General features: G+C 49.0%; 1 protein-coding gene across 5 annotated transcripts in view; it reads right to left on the reverse strand.

Annotated features, from left to right (window-relative positions):
• LMO1 (LIM domain only 1) overlaps positions 1-10774 on the reverse strand; it is a 44426-nt gene extending 33652 nt beyond the window's left edge. Inside the window, exons 1-2 of one of the 5 annotated variants that reach the window (XM_016920301.1) lie at positions 10408-10488; positions 5293-5552 (exon numbers count right to left, since the gene is read on the reverse strand). In XM_016920301.1, coding sequence (XP_016775790.1) covers positions 5293-5317 — 25 coding nt within the window. In that variant the 5' untranslated portion in view covers positions 5318-5552; positions 10408-10488. Of the gene's footprint in view, positions 1-4709; positions 4992-5292; positions 6480-10407 lie in introns of those variants that run through there. The other 4 variants (XM_054662032.1, XM_054662031.2, XM_063783791.1 and 1 more) reach the window with 4 other exon arrangements.
• Between the last annotated feature and the right edge of the window lie 12752 nt (positions 10775-23526).

Raw genomic sequence — 23526 nt, forward strand, 5'->3', positions numbered from 1 at the left:
GTTTGGAAGCAAAGCAACCTCTACACTGGGTGGACATGGAACACAAAATCACAGTGGACATATTGGACCTACATAGCTTAGTGCAATGATAGAGGTGGCAACAAGTCAAACAGTACCTGGCACACTGGGACACCTCTACCTTCTGCCCTAACATCTTCCAATCTTTTCAATGTCCCTGATCAGGGCTTTCTGGGAGGCCCTCTGGACCCTGGACATGGATCCAACAACAGCCTTGGCCTCCCTGCTATATGGGGGCACAGCTCTGGAGGGAGCTCCTAACTCCCTGGGCCTGCATCTGCTCTAGACCCCAACGTGGCTCAAGGCACTCACCCCCAGCCTTCCCTAGCTGTACCATCACGGCTCTGTCTTCTGCTCAGACAGCCCAGCCCGTCTAGCCATGGCCACTTCCCAACTCTGGCAGCTTCGCCCTGGGCCATGGCTGAACCTCGTGTTTCCTTTGCCCATGACCACAGGGAGTCAGCTGCCGGTGCTCACTGGCAATCATCCATCTGTTCCAAGGGTGAGAGACCAAAATAGACCTCCTCTTGGTCCTGCCCACAAATAGGGCCTGCTGTGAAGTTCCTTAAATGGAAGCTTATGGGGCAGCTGCCTGGTCTGACTCTGAGATACAGGGTGACACAGGGTAGGGGTAAGGAATCAATTACTCGGGAGGGATGAGCAGCGGGTCCCAGCTCTAGGGAAACATACATTTTCATGTGCTAAAGACATTTTTGAGGACATGTTCAGAAACAGACAGCAAGAGAAAAAGGCAGTTCCCACAGCCACAGAGGCCAAGTGAGTGGTCATGCCAGCACTGAGCCCCGGCATCCAAAGGGTGAAGCTTTTAGGCGAGCAGCGGCCAGTGATCTCAGCTTCCCCCAGTCCTAATGCTCCTGAAAGGCTCTCTCCTGCTCCCTGTAATTGGGCATCAGTAGTTAATGCAGTATTGACTGCATTACACGCTCCCGTGCCTCCCCTCGCTAATGCCAATTGCATCACCTTGTACAGTCACTGGCTTGCTTAGCCAATAGCCGTTAAAAGCAATCCAAATCATGAATCATATGGGAAACTTTTAGCAAGACACCGCCATCCAAGGAGACAATTTACAGTTGAGTTAATCTGGGTACATTAGCGAGACATGGATTCCGGACGACAGACCAATTTATGTTGTTTCCCTGTCCCCCCTTAGTGCTGCTCTGTGTGAGCAAATGAATGGAAGAGCAGGGAACAGAGAGAAGCACCTGCTTCTTCACCCAAGGCTCGGGTGTGTGTGTGGGGGGGGGGGGCGGTGGTTACCCATCTTTACAGACACTCTGCCTGGCTAAGTTTGGGCAGGAAGGGGAAGCGGCTGTATGTGCAGCTCAGGATGTGATGCCTCATTCCCAGCAGAAAGTAAGGCTGCCGCTGGGGCTGGTCATGGTAGATGCAGATGGTAACCCTCCCGCTCCCCTGCTTCTAGGCACTGGGCAAGCACAATTTGGTCCCCACCCTGCCAGACTCACAAGGCCTTTACCAGGCCTCAGCAGGCAGCAGTGTCCACTTGGCTCCACCTTCCTGCTGATGGGCTGGGGTCTCTGGCATAGAACAGCATCAGGGCCTGCCTCCCTCTCCAGGGTTGGGACGGTCGTGAGCACACTCTGCCAGGAGAGGCCCCTGGGACTCTCTGTGGTCTAGAACATGAGGGTCTATCCTAGGAAATCCTACTGGTGGCCCAGCAAGGGCTGGTTCGTACCCAAGCATAGCCATGCGCCGGCTCTGGTGGATTAACTGAGTCAGCTGTGGAATTTGTGCTCCTAGCAGTCATTAACAATTGAAGACTCCGCTGTCTGGTCCTCCTCAGTCCAGCTTCACTCTCTTGGGCATTTTTACTTATTAAAAATGCTCTAGGAATCATGTCTGGTGTTTAGTTCCACAACCCGCCTGCTGCTTCCTGTGGTCACCCCCGCCTTCCTGCTGGGCCTTTGCAAAGGCCGTTTATACCCAGCCCTGCCTTTCTCCTGTGTGCACCTGAGAGCATCCCAGCATCCCCAGCTGGATGCCCCAGCATCCTCTCCTGCCCAGTCCCCCACAGACCAAAGCTCTCACTGTTCTTGGGCCCTCTCAGACTCTCTGCTGTCTGCTCCTACTCAAAGGCCTCTTCTCGAACAGCCCAGGGGCTCATTTGACTTGGGTAGCATTCAGAGCTGTAGCTCTCTTTGCTCCCTTGGGACTTTAACCCTCCCAAAAAGCCCACCGCCTGGTGCCAGCCCAAGCCGCAGGTGCCAGGGGAAGAAGGGCTGTTTCTCCGGGAAAGTTGGAGCTCAGTTCCATTTCGCTGACAGGCAGACCCAGCAGCATGTAGAAAGCCCGGACCCTGAGTTCCAGTAAAGTGGAGATGGCTAGGCCAAGAGCAAGCATCCAAATGAAAGCAATTAATCTTAAAACCCGAAGTTTAACTGTTTGCAAAACAGATCTTTCTGTCTCTGTGGTGACCCTTCACTGCTCGACCTAATGGATTACTTTATTAATAATGCACTGTGCTTAAAAGCAAAAAAAAAAATTTTTTTTCTGACGATTCAATACTTCAGAAAGTCTCTTAAACCCGTTGCTACGGCAAAACGATTGATATTTTATTATCTTTCAGAAGTGCAACATGAAAGCCCTGCAGCCCAGCAGAGCGGGAGCTTTGGTCCTTGGCAGCTGGCAGACCCGACTTCAACCAGAGGAGCCCCAGCCTCTCCAGACAAGATGCTGTCAGGTGGAGAAAAGGCGTTGGGGGTGGTTAATAGCAGCCCTGAGTCCCTGCTGCAGCCAGACAAAAGGTGCCGTATGCAGGGAACGCACACTTTGGGGGACCCGGGGGGTGGGGGAATGCTGCCACCCAGTTCAGATAGCCATCTGCTGAGAGGGCAGAAGTGTTCAGGAAGAAGTTAGGTGGTTGGTTTGGAGGAGCAGATGAGTGGATCCAGAACCTTTCTCCCTCCCCCAATTGAAGATGCCATCTTCAAGGTTTCCTGGAACTAGGGGAGGCCAGACTCCTCTTAATAGGGAGTGGAGTGCACATGCATGAGCAGAAACGTCGCTTTTGAAAGACAGCTATAGGCTGGGTAGGACAAGAATAGGTGGCTGCTTAGGACCCCAGTGACTGTGCTTGTGCTGTAATGGACCCCAGAGCCCAGCAGCTCCATGGTAGTGGGCACCATATTGTTTAGACTGGACAGGCTGGGGATGGAGGGGCATCTGGAGCTCTCTTCCACAGATCTAGCAGAAACCAGAAGAAACATCTGCCCAGGGTGCTTGAGGTACACTGCAATTTGGAGGCAGGGAGCTGGCTAAAATGACCTCCAGAAATCCATTCTCACTCAAGGCTCATCTGAAACCCTTTGTATTATCTCAGAGCCAGAGGCATCATGTGGTGCCTGGGCAGAGCAAGATCCTGGGTGCAGGTAGGGGGTGTCATCTTGTTGGCATGAGACCAATCTCCCTGGCCTGAGGCCTCTCATGTACAGAGCCCGAGTCTTCTGGATTCCTGGCTTGGGCCTGGGGAGCCAAGTATGCCAAATAACCTTGCTAAAGATGAACCTTGCATGCTCCCCATAGTGACAGTATCTCCGGGTACCAAGGAAGTACCCTCTCCCCTGGCTTCTCCAAGCCCTTCATTTTTACCAAGAGGGAAGGTGAACATGGGGAGTTCGTGATGAAAGGCACTAAATCAAGGTCTCTTCCCTCCCTGTCTGGCCCGACCCCAGACCCCTTCTTCTCCTTTTCATTCTATATGAAGTTCTCCGATGGCCTACGTGGGGCTCCTGGGAAGGGGTCCGTGAATAGAGAAGACATATTGAAGATGATGTCCCACCCCAGCTAGCCCAGAAGCACTGAGGTTCCCCCCATCCTCTCTCTTCCTACACACATACTGAGAGCCACAGGTCCTCCTAGATGCCTCCCCCAGGCCAGATACTTCAAATTCTCCCTCCCTGCTGGATGTCTCAGAAGGCGGTAGCAGCCTGGGGGCATCGGCACCTGGCAGCAGCAATGCGAACATTCTGTGTGACCCTGAGCAAGTCATTTAGCTTTGCATTTTCACCAACTGGCCACATCAATAACAACGCTGCCCCAGGGACAGAGGGCTCAGGCCCAGCAGAGACTCCTGAGTGGAAGGGCAGAGGATGGCCACTACAGTCACTTTAAGAGGATTCCCGCTGACTCAAAGCAAACCTACCCTTTCGGTACCTCACCAATGGCAGAACGCCGGCGGCAGCGTGGGCACCAACAGTCACATACAAATGCCCCTGCAACACCAACACACAGGCCTCACCTACAGGGCAGGAGGTCCTGGGACAGCCAAGGTACTGCCTCTCTCCTGACCCTGGGGACTCATCTTAGGGCACCCACTTGGCTTTCCCCCCAAGGGGGCTGGGATCCCCAGCCTTCTAGGACATTTAACTGCAGGGCACTCCCTGCCAGTAAGGCTTTGGGGTCTATGGGACCACCTGCTAGTGGCTTCCAGCAGCCATGGGCTCCTCTGTTCCGACCTTTCCCGTGCCCTGCAGTTTTCTAGGGCGCACTGAGGCTCGACCACGGAAGGTCCGTGCCACTCTCGCAGGCCGCTCCCGCACAAGCGCTACCGGCCGGCGGCGGGACACTTTCTTCCTCTGGGCCAAACTCCCGCCTCCGCGCTCAGAGAGACAGGGAGCTAGCGGGTCGGCACAAGAGGCGGCTCTCTTTCTCACCGAGTCACGCTCATGCAGATGTCCCCCGGAGGATCCAACCCGCCTTCCCCTCGCCTGCCGGGCACCCTGGCGCTCGCGCCGTCCTCCCGCGCTCCCGCTTGCCCCGAGCTCTGGAGCCCGATTCTCCCCGAAGCCGCTGATTTGCTCGGCGCTCAGCGCCTCTCGGGTTACGCGGCGGCTGGCGCGAGGGTGATGGCTGCGGTGAGAGCAGCAGCCGCAGAGACAAAATGCTCAAAGCGAACCTCCGCGGCGCGGAGATCGCAGGGGAGCCGGAGCCTCCGCGCGGCTCCGCGGCGCAGCACACGGTCCGTGCACAGCTCCTCGGCTCGCAGCCGGGACCCGGGGGGCGTGCGGCCCCGGGCGCGTGCAGCCCGGGGCTCGCCCACCTCCTCCCCCCGCAAGTTCCGCCCGGCTGTCCCCCGGTACTTCCCCCAGCCCCAGCCCCGGCCCCAAGCGCGCCGCCCGCCCCGCAATCCCCGCACAGCCCAGCAGGTGTGCGCCCGTGTCCCCGCGTGTGTGTGCCTGCGCGCCGCGGCGGGGGGCGAGGGGGTGAGGGGCGTCGAGACCCCGGCCCGCCACCTACCGTCCTCCTTGTCCAGCACCATCATCTCGGGCGCTCCGTGTCCAGCCGCAGCTAGGCTCGGCCGGGAGAAGGGCGCCGACTCGGGGCGCGCTTTGGCGGGGCGGCCGGTCCTCGGGCAGCTAGCGGGCTCTAATTACCCGCTTGTCCGGCTCTTAACCTAGATTGCACTCAGCTAGAATTACATTCAGGAGTGAAGCACTTCGCAGATACAAAAGCAGTCTCACCTACTTTTGTGCCTCAGAATTGGAAGGAACTACGAACTGCAATTTAGAGAGAGAGGGAGAGGGAGAGAGAAGGGGGAAAAGAGGATCAGAGCCGTTTCTTTGATTCTCACCTTCTAAATGGCTCAATTTGCCCAGTATAATCTGTCTTAATGTAATTGCATTTGATAGCTCATAACCCTGTCTCTGGCAACGACACAGCTTTCAGCCTCATAAAGTGTTTTCCCCTCGGATTTAATCTGAATCTCAATCTAAAATTATATTCAAAGAGATGGGGGAATCTCGTGGCCGTCTCCCGCTGCCTTTCTCCCTCAATGTATGAGGTTTGCACTCCTGCTACTGAATAAATGCACACATTTCCTGAGGCCCCCACCCTCCCGGGTTAATGGGGAGTGGAGACGCACGGCTGCCCGGCTCCGCAGCGCCACCTGGAGGCCTCTAGGTCCTAGCTCGGTGAGCGTCTTTGCTCTGATCCCAGGGTCGTGGTCTTCAATGATTGTCTGCAGGACGCAGCCCATCTGTTACTCCCAGACCCTCAGCCTTGATTTTTGTCTCTTCTTCAGAGCAATATTTCTCTGATCACATCCTTTTCCTTCCTACCAGTTCTGCCCGGGGTTTCGTGTTGCTTCCCGGATTGTTTGGCAAAGTTAACCCTCTTCAGGGCACAAACGATCCTACCCTGAGTCTTACAGCACTACTCCTGACCCCAGCAGCACCCCCAAAAGCATCCTGACTCCATGGAGTGGGAGAGCTTATCTCAACTTCTCTCGAAGCAAGCCCAGGCATGGCCTTGAAAGCTTTTCTCATTCTACAAATATTTACTGAGCATGTATTATGTGCCAAGCACAGTTCTAAGGCACTAGGGATACAGCACTGAACAAAACAAAGATTCCTGCTGCTATTATGGAGTTGACGATTCTTGCTCTATAACTCATAAGGCAGGAAAAGAGACAGTCCCCATCTCTTCTCCTGGACCCTGCTTCTCCCCAGAATCCTGGGGCTGATGTTCTGGCTGCCTACCCTAGGAAGGCCACCTACCCACCTACTTTTTTTCTTTTCATTCTTTTTTCTTTCTTTCTTTCTGTTTTTTTTTTTTTTTTTTTTTTTTTTTTTTTTTTTTTAAGATGGAGTCCTGCTCTGTTGCCCAGGCTGGAGTGCAGTGGTGTGATCTCGGCTCACTGCAAGCTCCGGCTCCCAGGTTCCAGCGATTCTTCTGCCTCAGCCTTCCGAGTAGCTGGGATTACAGGCACACACCACCACGCCCAGCTAATTTTTGTATTTTTTAGTAGAGATGGGGTTTCACCATATTGGCCAGGCTGGTTTCGAACTCCTGACCTCGTGATCCACCCACCTCAGCCTCCCACAGTGCTGGGATGACAGGCGTGAGCTGCTGCGCCTGGCCGGAAGGCCACCTACTTTTAAATCCCAAGTCTTTTTTCTTTGCCTAGACAGTACAGAGTTCCAAGGTGGGATAGAAATAATGATTTTTCTTCAGCCCAAGGAGGGCTCCAGACAGATGTGTTGGAGGCTTGGTCCTGGCAATCACTTCTGAGGACTAGACCCAGGGAAAGAGAAAGGGGCTGAAGGGCCACCAGTTGGGATTCTATCTAATCTCTGCCAATTACCAACAGTAGACCTTAGCAAGTCTCTTTCTCTATCTGGGCCTCAGTTTCCTTGGCTGTGAAGTGGGAGCCCTACTCTTCCTGTATCTATGGTTGCTGTGGGGGTCAGATGAGCTAATGCATGTTAATGTGCTTTGTAAACTGTGGCACTCCAGACAATGCAGGGGGATAGGGGGAGATTATCTGGTTTGAAGGAGACCTGGAGGCTAGGTCTTACCCCTTAAACCCTGGGAGGCCCCAGTGCTTGACAGGGATGGGGAGCAGCGGGCTGCAGCCATATTCCTCTCTGCTAGGCAGGGAAGTCAGGCTTTGAGAAAACAGAAAAGCACTGCTTCTAATGAGATGCCTCATCTGCAGCTCAGAGGGTTTCACTTTCCCCTTCATCTTGAATACTTAATCCTAGTAGTCCTTGAGTATATTTGATGTTAAATATATCATTTTGCTCAGACTCACCAGCCTCAGGACTGCGAGCTTGATCTCTCCCCTGCCACTGCCACCAGACCCATGCCCTCAGGGTATGAGGGAGGCTTTGGCACCGCTGCCACCGGCATATTTGGTGCCAGCCCCTCACACCCACCAGAGCTGGGGGCTAGACAGTGTAGCAAGCACAGGGCCTGACAGGCTGGCAAGGGGCAACTTCTTGCCGTAGAAACCTCTGTGCTACTGGAGGCGTTCACTCCATCGGGGCTGCATGCAGCCTTACTACTGACCTCCAGGGGCAGATTCTCCTCACTTTCAGGGGCTGGCCCTGACCCACAAACCAGGACTGGGCTAGCTGTGGCCACTCTTCCACTCTCTTGTCCACGAGTTTGTCTGAATACCAGCTCACCTCAGCCTGCAAAGTACCTAATTGGCAGCCACATGACTGGCATCCCTTTGGGGAGTCAGGGCCCTGTGCCCCAAACCCAGGGACTGGAGCAGGCCTGGGGTGCGGAGCAATGGGTTGCAGAAGCAGGTAGGGCATGCCAGCAGGGGACTGGTGCTGTGTGTGCCCACAGGTGGCTCTTTCTGCACCCCCAGCTGTGAGCATGGTGCTCCCAAACTGATCTGGAGAGGAACCTTCACAGCAAGTCTTGGAGGGTTCGGGTGGCTTGAGCTTCCAGCCAGGAAGGGGCTTGCTGGGTTGACAGAGGCAGATAGGAACATCACTCATCCCATCTGATGGCCTCTCTCCACTCACTGGGCAAGCAAGTAACTCCCACCCCCATACTCGCCCCACCCCCATGCTCACCCCACCCAAGCTGCTTCTAGGTCCAGGGACACGCCCACAGCACCAGAGTGGAATCCTCAGATCCCCTGGGGCTGGGGGAGTTAGTTTTCACCCAACACATTCCACAGGTGATGAGCATGTACTCTCACTTCAACAAGCCAAGAGTGCTCCAAAATGCCCTTGAAATGCCTCTGGGAATGGCAGGGAGAGGACAACTATCAATCCCCAAGGTTAGTTTAAGGAGAAAGTGGGTGCTACTGGCTGTCTTACAAATATCCAGGCAGGTCCCAGCAATGTGCCCCTCCACCAGGCAGCAAAGTCCTGAGGAAGAGTTCCTGCATTAGGAGTCGGGGTGGGAGATAGTGGGACCCAGGGCCTGAGGGCCCAGGCAGACTAGATATTACAGAACTCTTTGGTGGAGACTGTCAGATGTGCCTCAGCCAGAGGGCCTGCTCCCAACACAATGCAGCTGCCTCCAAGATGGAGTTACAAGCTAGCCACACAGGTGATGCTCAGAGAGGTATTGGGGTGACGAGGACCCCTTCTCTGTGGCCACCACAGTTGACAGGACAGAGTAAACCTACAGACTTCGCAGTGCAATCAGGATGCCTGCTGGCCACGTTTAGATGCCCTTCCCTTCCCCCTACTTACACAAAAGCAGCCAATGCACAGGAATTTGCAACCCGCTGGAGTGAAGAAGTGCACAGTCGGCAAACTTTTCCTCTTTTGGTTTCTGGAGAGCCTGGACAGGCCTTCTTGCAAGCTGCAGTTATAGATTGTTAGGCCTTGTGGAGGCCTAAGCCAAATCTGCACCATAGCAAAGAAATCTCCCCTACCCCTGCACCACAGCCCTGAGAAGGTTTTGGGTGTGCACTGACCAACTGTCCAAGTTTGCCTTGTGACTCAAGGGTTTCCTAGGATACAGGATGTTCAGTACTAAAATTGAGATCGTCCTGAGCAAACAAGGACAGTTGATCACTATAGTGAGTGGTGGGAGGGTGGGTCAAGGGACTAGCTGGGCCAGAGAGGAAGGCCAGGCAGCCAGACCCTTTCCCTGCAGCCCAGAAGTTGCCTCTCAACCCCAAACCTTCCAGCCTCCTGCCCCAGCACTTCGTCCTTCAGGCACTAAGGGATTGTCCCAGCCTCCGCGGATGGTCTCTGGGTCAGCCAGAGCTGTGTGTTCTTCCAAGAGACTGGCAGTGGAAAGGGTAGGAGTTGGACCCAGGGATGGATGGAAATTTTGTGAGGTCCAAAGCTTACTGTAGTTCGGGCGTGGGGCTCTTTAAGAAAAGGACTACAAGACTACTAATACCAAATTACCACCAAGGACCTGGCAGCTGAAGGAACCTGAAGGACCCTAAACTTCATTAGCTTCAAGGTAAAACCGCCTCCAGTTGGACCTGATATTTTGGACTAGATGGCCCACCCACCTACCCCAGCCAGCGTGGCACCTCCCAACATGCCAGGCTGGGTGAACTGATGGCAGTTCCCTCCCCAGCCCTGCCAGGGGCGGAGGCAATGTCACCCATCCCGCAGCTACGGAGTGCCAGACCGCAGAGACAGTGCTGGTTTGACGGCACCCTCACCCCTGCACCTGCAGGATCTGTGGGCACCCCCACCACCCCGCTGGGATCCGTTCCGCAGTAGGGTGCGGAAGGGGAACGTGCAGACACCCAGAGAGGCTGGGAGACTGGCTGGCAGTGGGCACTGCCGGGAAGCCCGCGGTGCGGGTCGCAGAGGCGCTCCGGATGCCCGCAAGGCGGCAAGAGTCCGTGAGAAAGTTCCCAGCCGGAGCGCGCAGGGCTGGCGGCCTCGTTGGGACCAGGAGACTTCCTAATCCCGCCGCCGAAGCCAGGGCGCTGAGCCTGGCACCGCCGACCCCGGCACCGGCGCACACATCAGCCGCCGCGCTTCCGGGAAGCCACCCATCAGCCGGAGGCGGCCCGCGGGTGCTGAGGGCGCTGCCGCCGCTAGCGGGGTGGACTCCGCAGGGCCAGCGCCGCAGTCTCCGCCCCACGTCCCGCGTGCCCCCGGGCACCGGCACCGCGCGCCGGGCACCTACCGTCCTCCTGGTCCAACACCATGGTCCCGACGGCTCCAGCCGGACTAGAGCCGAGGATACGGAGGGGCGCGTGGCTCCGACTCCCGCCGCCGGCCGCCTGCGCTGCTCCCGCCGGCCCCGCGCGAGCGCCGAGTCCGGAGAGCTGCGACCGCCGACGGGGGCAGACGGACCGGAGTCCGGAGCGCAGCCCCGCGGGCAGGGAGCGCAGGAGGAGGGACTAGGGGGCGGGCGCGGGGGCGAGACGGCCAGGCCGGGATCGCGGGAGCCTCGCGAGCAGCAGCTGCTCGGGCCGGGCCGCGCCGCAGCCGGAGCCTGAGCCGCGCGCGCGTCCTTCCTCCGTGCCGGCCGCGCTCGCCTCAGCAGAGTGAAGGCTGCATTTCCCAGGGCCCCTCAGATTCCCCTGTTAATTAAATCAATTCATTATGCTCAGATCTGATTAGCGGCCCTTCCCCCCCTTTGAATCAATTATTCAATACACAAACATAATTGCTTGGGCCAGAGGTGCCCGCCATTAGCTTATTTAACTCCAAGGACACTAATTACCCGCAGGGCACGGGAACTTTTCTCATTAATTCTGACAAAACACAAAAGCACAGCCAGAGTGTGTGCCTGTGAGGGGCTGTGTGTGTGTGTGTGTCCGCATGCCAGAGTGAGGGCTGTGTGGGGTGGTGAGCCACTGTGTGAGCTCAAGACAAGGGTGGGGGTGGGACGCGTGCGATTGCGGCTGGGTGTGTGCGGGTAGGAGTGTGGGCTCCGTGCCTGTGATTCTGAATGAGTGCGCCAGGCTGGGCGTGACTCTGGGTCTGGGGACAGTGGGCCTGGACTGGGACCCGGCACAGGAATGTGTATGAGATCGCGAGAGTGCTTCTGTGTGTGACTTTGTGAATATGACTCCGTGGCTACCGTGGCAGGCGCCCCATCCCCTTTCTTTTTTCATTATTGCCCAGCCATTCCCCGCGGCATGCTCAGCCCCACGGGGGAAAGTGCAGATCACAGAGGAGAAATCCGAGAGGATCAGGAGGCGGTGGTGACTCTGGACCCAGGCTGGGCCACAGTGTTCTCCATCCGGTCACCTGTTCAGGCATCAACTGGGCTTTGCTCTCCCCCAGTTATAAACCCCAGGTTCCCACCACCACCACCCACTTTGCCCTCTCACTGCCCCTCTCAATACCGCCCCCACTCTCAACTTTTATCCGAAAACCCTCCCCACCCCACCCTTGTGCCCAGGAACCCCCAACTCCACCCACCCTAGACCTAGTTCTTCACCTCCTGTCTCAAGGCTGTACCGAGGGTGTGCCTGTGGTTGATCAACTTCTCCACATTTTACCTCCCAGGAAATCTATTGAGAGAACCAGTGAGAGAGCCCACAGAGGCAGGACACAGAGGGTAATTGATTCCCCCAAATTAGGTTTCTGCTTTCTAAAGACCGGCATTGTTCCTATTCTCAATGTGCACAGAGGTATTGAAGATTTCCTTTTTGTTTCCTCGGGCAATGAATGAGCTTAATCCATTTGGCTTTATAAATCAGGAAACTAATATTCGCTCCTTCCATAGCAGCTTTTTAAAAAATTTAATTGGTAAGGGAGGTGCAGTTAGTCACCTTTATACTGTCCCCAAGCCCCCACTTATCAAAACACATTCTGATTGAGGGGTAGAGAGAAGGGAGGGAGCTCATCCTGACTCCTCCCACTCTCTTCTATCCTCCCAAACAGACCCACGTAGTGTCTGGGAAAGTTTGTGAAATGACTGCATGAATTATATTCAATTTGGTGAAGAAAGGAGGACTGTGCAGAGAGATTCTTCAGAATGATCTCCCAAATCAGCTGCTCTCAATTCCCCAGGAGTGACTGCCTAGATGGGTGTTGGCTATTCCATGTACTAAGACGTCTTGTCAAAGAGCAAGTAGGGCCTGAAATTCTGCACCCCTCCACCCTCCAAGCCATGTAGCTGGCACGGACTGCACCCACCCAGAGAGGGCACCTTTTGCTACTTCGCACAAACGCACCATACAGACTAGCGGGGCCTTGCAATTGGGTATCTCTGCTTGGCCAGAGTTCACACTCAGAGAAGCCAGCCTGAGGCGTAAGCACCCAGACTCCCTGTTCCCACCATCACTTGCAGCAAGGGCCTGTGTGAGCTCTTAAAAGACCAGCCTCCTGGTTTTCATAGAGAGAAAGAGAAATTTCAGAGAGTGTAAACATCATGGAGTGATCAGGGATAATGAAGCAGATGCCCCGCCCTATCTCTGCATTTATATGGGGCCCCAACTGCTGGTGAAAGACACTGAACTCAGTCCACAGCTGGGTGAATTTCCCTATCAGAAAACAGATTGTCTGAGTAAGTTAAAAATAAAATACAGCCAAATGCTGTTTACAAGAAATACTCCCAAAACAAGGTGACAAAGAGACTGAAAATAGAGCAATGGGCAAAGGTATACCAAGAAAATGCAAGCAGAGAGGGAGTAGAAGCAGCAATATTAATGTCAAACAAAGCCAACTTCAAAGCTAAAGTTGAAGGGACAGATCTATCATGAAGACTGAGATCTTCAGCGGGGGCCTGCTGGCAGAGGGACAGTGAGGTTCCTGACAGGAGATCCTCATGGGTGGACTAGACTGAGAAGCAAGACCAGGAGGTTAGAGGAAGAACAGTTCCAAGTATGGTGCAAGGTGGGGCCTAACTCACCCCTGACCAGCACTGTGAGAAGAAGAGGGCCGTGGTGCAAATGAGAAACTGGGTCACTAGAAGCCCTGCAGCTTGGCTATGGGAGCCCCCTCTGAAGCAGGTGGTCATTAGAAGCTGAGGTGTCACCTTGCTGGGCCAAGAGGAAAAGAGCAGCTGGGATTAGCAACTTGGTGGCATTAACAGCAGCTCGGGCAAGATGGCAAGAGCATCAGGCAGCAGCTCTAATTATACAGACGGCGTCTCTTCTCATAATCCATCAACCCCCATCTCCCAACCCTGGGACTGCTAGAGAGAAAATGACTATCCAGAACTCAAAATCTAGTGGTGTCCAGAGGGCACTTGGGTCACATGGGTAAGCATTCCTAGGTCTCACAACTATTTGGAGAGGAAGATCCTGGAGAGGAGAATTGGAACATCAGAATTTGGGGCTAATTACTGTAAAATTGTGGGATCTGGTATTTGGCATTTTTATGCCTTTATGTTCCAACCTGTCTTAGCTGCATGACTGGCATGAAGGGAAAGGCTGTGTGAGAAAGAATGGACCAGAACAATAATAGGGGAGCTGTCCCTGGTGCAACCGCCAGCTTTTCCCAATGGCGGTGGAGGTCAGTATATCAGTATGTTACACTAAACATGAAGAGAGTGAATTTCCCTATCAAAAAACAGATTGTCTGAGTAAGTTAAAAATAAAATACAGCCAAATGCTGTTTACAAGAAATACTCCCAAAACAAGGTGACAAAGAGACTGAAAATAAAGCAATGGGCAAAGATACACCAAGAAAATGCAAGCAGAGAGGGAGTAGAAACAGCAATATTAATGTCAAACAAAGCCAACTTCAAAGCTAAAAGCATAAACTGCTTGAAAATTAAGAAACATCCCATTAAATTAGTACTGGATCAAAATAAGATCAAAACAGAAATTACCAATCTAGTAATGAAAATAGAAAACACAGCATATCATACAGAACTTACGGAACACAGCTGTACTCAGAGGAAGAAATATAGCCTCATATGCTTGAAATATTTTTTAAAAAGACTGGAAGAAAATGAACTAGATATTCAATCTAAGAAATTAGAAAAGAATAAACTGAACCAAAAAAGTGGAAGAAGATTAATGAAGTCAGAAAACAATGAAATAGAAAATAAACAAGTAATAGAAAAGGTAATTAAAAGGGAAAATTAGAACCAACACTTGGTTATTTGAAAAGACTAACAAAATGGAAAAAAAACTTCCACGAAAACCTAGTTAAGAAAATAAAGCACAAATATATGATATTAGATATAAGAAAAGAGATATATCACAGGTACAGAGAAGGTTAAAAAATTACAACAATAATATGAGTAAGCCTATGAAAATAAATGTGAAAACCTGGAAGAAATGGATGACTTCAAGCAAAGTAGAAAATTATCAAAACTGAGCATAGAAGATGTTGAAATCCCAAATAGGCCAATAAACAGAATACATTTAAAAAGATATTAAAACTATGCCATTAAAATATCACTAGGCACCATATGCTCCAACAATTCTACTTCTGGAAATAAACCAAAAGTATTGAAAGCAGGTTCTCTAAGAGATATTTGTACATCCATGTCCATAGCAGCATTATTCACAATAATCAAAAGGTGGAAGCAACCCAGGCGTTCCCCAATGAGTGAATAGATAAACAAAATGTGATAGATACATACAGAAGAATATTATTCAGCCTTTCAAAGGAAGGAATTTCTGACACATGCTACAACATGGATGCACCTTGAGGATGTTATACCAAGTGAAATAAGCCAGTCACAAAAGGACAAATATTGCTTGACTTCATTTATATGAGGTACCTAGAGTAGTCAAATTCATAGGGACAAAAAGTAGAATGGTGGTTGGCAGGGGTTCAGGGGAAGGGAGAATGGGGAATTTAATGGGTATAGCATTTTCAGATTTGCAAGATAAAGAGTTCTGGAGATTGGTTACCCAGCAATGTGAATGTGCTTAACACTGCTAAACTGTGCACTTAACAATGGTAAGGATGGTGAATTTTATGTTATGTGTATTTTATCGCAATTAAAATAAAACCCCACAAGGCACAGATTACATTAAAATGAGTTTTGTATAACCTGAAAAACAGATGATTTTAATGTTATTTAAACTATTCCAGACAAGAGAAAAATTTGGAAAGCTTCCTAGTTTGTTTTATGAGCCAGCATTTTCTTAATCCCAAACCTTATAAAGATTGAATTTTAAAAGAAAAAAATTCACAGAACAGCTTGAATAAGAGCGCAAAAGCTGAAATAAGATATTAGCTATCTTGACATGAAAAAAAAGTATCAAAAGAATAAAACACCATGACAAAGGAGGGTTTATTTTAACACCACAAACATGATTCAGCATCAGGAACTCTATCAGTATGAGTCACTGCATCAACAAATAAAGGAACAAAATATGAGTATAGTAATATATGTCCAAAATCATTTGATAAAATTTAGCATATATTACTAACAAAATATTAAGCAAAATAGAAATAGAAGAAAACTACTTCAATTTATTAAGACTGTTTACCAAAACCCAAAAGAAAATAAATAAATGTGACATTCTGAAACTATTTCCATAAATTGGAACTAAGACAGAATATCCATTATCATCATTATTATTCAACATTTTTTGAGACTTTAACTCAATAAGACAAGAAAATGAACTGCTTAAAATAAACAGCTGTTTTTTGAAAGGACAAAAATATGTTTATTTACAAATTATGCAATTATATAACCAAAAATCCAATAAAATTTAGTGTGAAAGTTACTAGAATTATTAGATAATTGAGAAGGTAGTTAAATACAAGATAAATAGATAGAAAGCTGTAGTTTTTTTCTAAATGCAATGATGTGTTAGAAATGGCAATGAAATAGAACATTTGCAATAGTGACAAAGCAAATATTTAGGAATAATTTAAAAACAACAATCATCACAAAGATAAGGGTCTTCTTTAAAGGAACTCATGAAAGCATATTGAAGGACATATAACAAGATCTGGATATATAGAAAGACAACCATATTTCTAAAAGAGAAGATATTATCATAAAAGTAAATCCTTTCAAAATTAATATATCAATTTAGTGCAATTTCTATTAGAATCCCAAATTAAAAATTTTTAGAACTGAAAAAAATTTAACTTGAAGTGCAATTAAAAAATAAATATATGTGGCTAGTTAACAAAACACGTGAAAAGAAAGACTAATTGGATACAACTTGCATTACTAGATAATAAAGCATACTACAAAACTACCATAATCAAATAGTGTGGTGTAAGTCAGGAAGGGAGAAATAGATCACAGGAACAAAGAGACAATAAACAGTTTAAAGTACAGAACGGAATTTAATATATGATAAACGTTGCATTTTAATTCATCAGAGAAAAAATTAATAAGTGGTAGTGCCATCTGAATAGACATTTCTGCACAGGAGATATACAAATAAACCAATAGAATCTGAAAAGATGCTCAGCATCATTGGTCATTGGGAAAATGCACATCAAAACCACAGTGAGATACCAATTCACACCCACTAGGAAGCTGGAATGAAAAACTTTAGATAACGAATGTTGGCAAGAACGTGAAGAAACTGGAACCCTCAAACACTGATGGCGGAAATGTAAAATGGTGCAACCACTTTGGAAAACAGCCTGGCAGCTCCTCAAAACCAGAAATTCTGGTCACCTATAACCAGAAATTCTGCTCCTAGGTGTACACCCAAGAGAACTGAAAACATAGGTCCACACAATAATTTGTATACTGATATTTATATCAGCATTATTCATCACAGCCAAATGGTGGGAAAAAAACCAAATGTTCGTGAACTGACAAATGGATATTATTCAGCCATAAAAAGGAATAAAGTACTGATACATGCCATAGGATGGATGAACCTTGAAAACATAATGCTAAGTGAAAGAAGCCATTCACAAAAGACTGTATTGTATGATTTCATTTATATTGAATGTCAGAATGGGCAAGTCTGTAGAGACAGAAAGTAGATGAGTCGGTGCTAGGGGCTGGGGATAGTAGGGGTGTGATAGCTAAGGTGTGCAGAGTTTCTTTTTGAGGTTATAAAAATGTTCTAAAATTGTGGAGATTTGCAAATCTGTGAATATATTAAAATGCATTGAATTGTACACTTTAAATGGTGAATTGTATGGTATGTGAATTACGTCTCAATAAAGTTGTTTCAATAAACGGTGCTGCCATAACTGGTTATTCATCTGGAAGAAACAAATAGGATCCTTACCTCCCCTAAATATAAAAATTGTGTTCCAAGTGGCTTAATATTTTAAAATAAGAATAAAACATTGAAAATATTGGAAGATATTTTATTAGAAAAATTTAATAGATTTGGATAACAACATGAATAAATTTGTTGGGGCTAACAAAGGAAAAGATAAATATACTAAATTTGATTTTCAGAACTTCTATGGCAAAAGATAGCATAAACAAAAGAAAAATACAAATGATTTATTAGGAAAATATTTGCAAAATATGCTGTATATACAAAGAATTTCTATAAATTGTAAATAAAAGACAAAAGCCTAAAAGAAAGGTGGAAAAAGAGAATGAACAGGCCATTCAGAGAGGAAATCTAAATGGTCAATAAAATGATTACCCTCATTATTCACTGGGAAAATGCAAACTAAAGCAAAATAAGTTTTCATTATTTAAATTCATTAGATTGGCAAGCAATTTTTAAAAAGTGAAATGTCCAGATCTGCTACAATTTTGAGAAAATATGTACTCTCCTTTGCTACTGAGCAAGTAATCTGGCACGAGCTATTACTTTTGGGGCAGGTAATCTGGCACTATTTATTAAACATGTACATGCCTTTTGACCTATAAATCCTCTATCTGGGACTCCATCCTATAAAAGGAAATCACCTATATATAAGGATCCTAATTTCGGCATTGTTTGTGGTGGCAGAAAACTGGAAACCATACAAATATCAGTGCCAATCAATGATTGAATTAATTGTCCTACAACTCTGCTGTAGAATATTATGCAACTGTTAAAAATGAGTTAGAGCAACTGACTTGCAAAGGACATCTGTGATGTTCTGTTTAGTGGGAAAAGTAGATTGCAGAGTATCAAGTAATATTATCCCATTCAAAAGAAAACCTCTTTCTGTTAAGATGCACATGAAGGAAAGATGTGAAAGCCTGCACTTGTTCAGGCTGTCAACATTGGTGACCTTAGCGAGTGAGAATGGAAGGTAAGAGTGAAGGAAAAAATATACACTGAGCCAGGCATGGTGGCTCACACTTGTAATCCCGGTGACTCGAGAGGCTTAGGAGGGAGGATCGCTTAAGCCCAGGAATTAGGGGCTGTAGTAAGCCAAGATCCCATGATCATACCACTGCACCCCAGCCTGGGCAACAGAGTGAGACCTTGACTCAAACAAAAAGTATACACCTATCTTTTCATTATTTATAATGTATGAGTAATTTATACTTTTTTCAATTTAGAAATTAAATGGGAGTTGTTTTTGACACACCCTCCAATCAGTCACTGCTATTGCCCTAGTCCAAGTCGCCATGATCTCTTGCATACTGCCACAAGAGCTCCTTACTGGCCCCCACCCAAAGTCCACCCTGGGCCTCAATGATACAGCCTCTATTACTCCATGCGCAGCCAGGAGATATTTTTAAAATGCAAATCAGATCTCGTCAACCAACCCTCAAAGCTTCCTGTTGCTCTCCACAGCAAGCCCCCATCCTCTCTCTGCATGTCCACTTGGCTCTGTATGAGCAGGCTCTCCTGAAGCGTCTCCCATCACTGACACCCACCCTTGCTCCTATGATGTAGCATTTTACCCTTGTCATTGTCTGAACCACCACCTGTCTCCAGGCCTGCAGGTGCACCATTTTTTTCTGCCTGAAATGTTCTTGCCCCCTTTTATTTGGACCACCTCGTGTTCATCCCTTGGATCCAGGATTAAATGTCAGGGTGGCCTCTCCCCTCAAGACTAGGTTAGGCCTCCCTGTTATAGTCTGACATGGGGCCCTCTGTGCTTTTCCTCCATAGCTCTTATCACAATGATCTAGTTAATTACATAGTTATTTGTATAATTATTTGTGTGACAGCGATCAAAGAAAAACTATTAAGCTATAAGTGTTTGCATCTTCTTCTCCAGCCTCCTACCTTGGGAGAAAAACGGGTCAGAGAAGAAGGTCTCAGGGGTCCAATCCAACTCAGATATTCTGAACTTACTCTTACTCCATACACCTGCCACCCTAGCCCCTGTTGGGAGAATTTGCCTGGCTCAAATATTTCCCTCCGTTCTTTCATTTATGTAGCCAACTAGCTTGCTCTGAGACTTGATTATGACAAAAACCTCTGAGGTGCTGATGAGCTTTCAGGCTTCCCCAGCCAGCTGTTGTAGGGACCTCTCCCCACCTCCAAATGGCTTCATTTCTGCACCTCCCACCTTTCAGAGACCCTTACCAAAGGGGCTCCTGGGTGCCCACAGTCCCCTCTGAGGCTACGAATACCCCAGCAACCAAACCCCACACAGCTTGACTTGCAATGTCAGACTCTCAATCTGAACCCTGATTTTATGTGACTAGGGGTCGTCTCCTCCCTCTCCCACCCTCCTAATCACCTGTCCACTGATGACTGGAGACCTGGAGTGATCCTGGGCTGGGTCTAAGGGGCCAGATGTGCCACGTGCTCTGGAGGCTGGTGCTGGTCCGTGAGCTTCATGGACGCCAACCGACTGGGCCGTGGGGCTGAGCACTGTGACTCACTCCCAGAAAACAGACTGTTTCCCAACCGGCTCACCAGAGTGAACACACCCACATGCAGGTGGTCCCCTTGGAGCTACAACCGCATGTCCCAACAGCACACGCATCTCAGAAACAGTCCTTCTCCATGCTGCAGGCAGGGGCCCAGGTATGTGGGACTGATGGGAGGGCACTCCTAGTCCCCTTCCTGGTCTCTCTCCCTCAATCTCTGGTGGGGTCTTCCTGCCCCACCCCTGCCCCATGACGGAAAAAGCCAAAAGGGTTCCTTCTCACCCAGCATCCAACCTGTCTGAGAGGCCCTGCCAACTCCAAAATGATACAAGTTTGGAGGAGAAAACAAAAACAAAAACAAAACAAAAAAACCCTGGAAGCACATATTCCTCCATAGCTGCTGCTACCTAGGACTTGCCTGGGCTTCTCCAAGCCCCTGTGCTCAAACACCCCTTGTGGTGAGTCAGAAATATTTGAGTCCTATCAGGACTGGAGGTCACAGCTACCACCTGGGGCTTGTACTAGATTGAGCCTTCTAAAGCCTGGGGGACCACACCTGGGGACGGGACGCTAATTCAAGCCCTCAGAGCCTGCAGGTAGAAGTGGAGCTGCAGACTTGCTGGTGACACTAGGCCTAGATCGTGATTCTGACTCCACTTCTTGCAGATCTCACACTGTGTAACTTCCCCTTCCTGAGTGTGGCAGACTACTGGTGGCATATCCAACATGTCTTTCCCTTCCTCCTGGGCACATGGCACTGGAGACTGTATTTCCAGCTTCCATTGCAATGGCTATAGATAAGTTACTAGTTCTCATTTGTAGGCAGAAGAGAGATATAAGCTATTTTCACCTCTTGCTTACAAGGGGAGAGACCCAAGTTAGACCAATGGGTTTCCCCAGTAGGAGTTTTGACATCGGAACCCAGAGAGCTGGGTTGGTTTCTTCTCTTTGGGGGCTGAAGCTATAAGATGTAAAAGTCAAGACTCATGTTGTCTGCCATGTAGATAAATTTGTTCTGGGGAAAGACAAAGACTATACCGGCATGAAGAAACAAGTTGCTTATCCACAGCTTCCTATCTTCCCCACTTTCCATAAGATGGAATATAGATATTAGAGCACCCAGATTTGATTAATCAATACCCTAAGGTATGCAGAGAAATAAGACAGAAGGAAGCTGGGTCTCTAAGTGGCCTTGTGGAGTAGCCCTACCAACCTAGACTTTTTATCTCCTGTTACGACAGATAAATGATAAAGTTCCATCTTCTTTAGGCCATTGTAACTTAGGACCTCTTTGTTATAGTAGCTTAACCCTTTTCCTAATGAATACACTGATCCTCTGATTCCCCACCAATAAATAGTCTGAATATGTTCTCCAAGTTCCAAGTTTCCAATTCTAGACTCTGCTTTGCCAGGCTCCTTGTTTCCAAAGAGCTTCCCAGGATGGAAACCTGGAGCCAAGGTTGAGCCTTGATGTGCTCCCTGCTTTCTCCTTGTTTCAAGAAGTTCCCTGATGCTCACGAAAGGCCTGATCCTGGGAGAGATGGAAGGAAGGACATGAAGAAGCATCCGAAGTTCTTTCTTTTTGGCTGGACCAGGGAGCTAAGGGCAGGTGGATTAGGATAGGCTACTGCCTATGTCTAAGGCTGCTTCATGTTCAGGGCCTCCAGTTGAGCCCAGATGGGTATTTATCCTGACCCTACATTTCAGCTCAGCTGCTCCAACTGTAGGGAATCTGGCAAGGCTCACCCTTCACTCTCTCTTTCTGCTATTGTAGACCAGACTCTCTGAAACTAAAGATGTGGTCCAGGCCTATGGACACAAAAATAGGTCTGGGGGCTGCTTTTCCCAAGCTCTACCTCATAGGACCAGAGATGGGTCCCTGGCTCAACAGGTTAGGACCTCCTACTTTATGCCTTCCTTGCCTGAGGGTCCTAGCAACTTGGCTCTGCAACTCTTAGAATAATGTGATAACACCCAAACCTGTGCCCCATGGGATGGCCTCCGAGTCCAGTCTAGCCCAGCCTGACCATAAGCATTTCCCTAGAGGTGATCCTAACAGGAGCTTGGGAGCTGGAAGCTACTGGCCCAGAACCAGTTGGTCTAGGATAAGCCTAGACCTGCTAAGGCCAGCAGAACCATCGCAAGGAGTGCAGGTGGGGATGAAACTTCTGCTTGCTAGTCTGGACTGAAAGCCTCCCATTCTCCTTCATGTCCCTCTTGTTAACAACCAACACTGTCTCATGTATCCTAAGGCCAGGTCTCATGCTGGGTGCCAAGGTTCATGGTCACTGTCTTAGTTCATTTTGTGCTGCTATAACAGAATACCTGAACCTGGGTAATTAATAAAGAACAGGGGTTTATTTCCTACACTTCTGGGGGCTGGGAAGTCCACGGTTGAGGGCCTGCATTTGGAGAGGGCCTTCTTGCTATGTCATCCCATGGCAGAAGGTAGAAGGGCAAGAGAACACAGTGAAGGAGAGAGAGAAACAAAAAGAGGCTGAACTCATCTTTTATAAGAACACCGCTCCCTCCATAACAAACTTACTCCCAAGGTAACAGCATTAATCCATTCATAAAGGCAGAGCCCTCGTGACTAATCACCTCTTAAAGGTCTCATCTCTCAGTACGGTTTCATTGGGGATTACATTTCTAACACATGAACTTTTGGGGACACATTCAAACCATAGCAGTCACTCTAACAGACAAATATGGAATTGTCTGTTGAGAATCCCTCCTCCCCCACCTTCTAAGTACTTCCCCCCACCCAATTACTCTATTCCGACGTTCCTGTGAAAGATATCCAGCTCTTACACAATCTTACCCCCATGGCCTGTTGGACCCTGAAGTGGGCAACTGATCTAAGTTGGCCCAGTGGGTTTTCCCACTAGGAGTTTTGAACTTGGGACCAAGAGAGTTGGGTTGGTTTCTCTCTGGTGGCTAAAGTTATAAGACGTAAAAGTCAGGCCGGGCGCGGTGGCTCACGCCTGTAATCCCAGCACTTTGGGAGGCCAAGGCGGGCGGATCACGAGGTCAGGAGATTGAGACCATCCTGGCTAACACAGTGAAAACCCATCTCTATCAAAAATACAAAAAATTAGCCAGGCGTGGTGGCAAGCGCCTGTAGTCCCAGCTACTCGGGAGACTGAGGCAGGAGAATGGCGTGAACCCGGGAGGCAGAGGTTGCAGTGAGCCGAGATCACGCCACTGCGCTCCAGCCTGGGTGGCAGTGCCAGACTCCATCTCAAAAAAAGAAAAAAAAAAAAAGATGTGAAAGTCAAGACTCGAGACTCGTATTCCCTGCCATGTAGATAAATTTGTTCTAAGCCAGCATGAAGAGACAAGCAGAGATGGGTGGCAGACGAAGTCTAATAGTGTTTTGTTGCCTAATTCTATTTTTTTTCTGAAGACCAGCCCCTTTCTTGCCCCTCTCTTGGCTCGGATGTTCTGAGTAAGTTGGGTTTCTATCACTTGCAACCAAAAGAAACCCAACTAACATATAATTGATTGTGGAAGGCATAAAGGGCTCCAGCCTTAGGCAGACACATGGGAACTGCAGGCATTCCACCAAGGGAAAGCATTTGGCTAGGGACCACTGAGGGCCTTTATAGGAGCGGGCACTGGAAGTCCTGGAGACTATGCACCTGGCCCTGCTCAGCCTTCTGTATTCTGGTACAG

Source organism: Pan troglodytes, chromosome 9 (assembly GCF_028858775.2).
Source record: "Pan troglodytes isolate AG18354 chromosome 9, NHGRI_mPanTro3-v2.0_pri, whole genome shotgun sequence".
In the NCBI taxonomy this organism is placed as follows: domain Eukaryota; kingdom Metazoa; phylum Chordata; class Mammalia; order Primates; family Hominidae; genus Pan; species Pan troglodytes.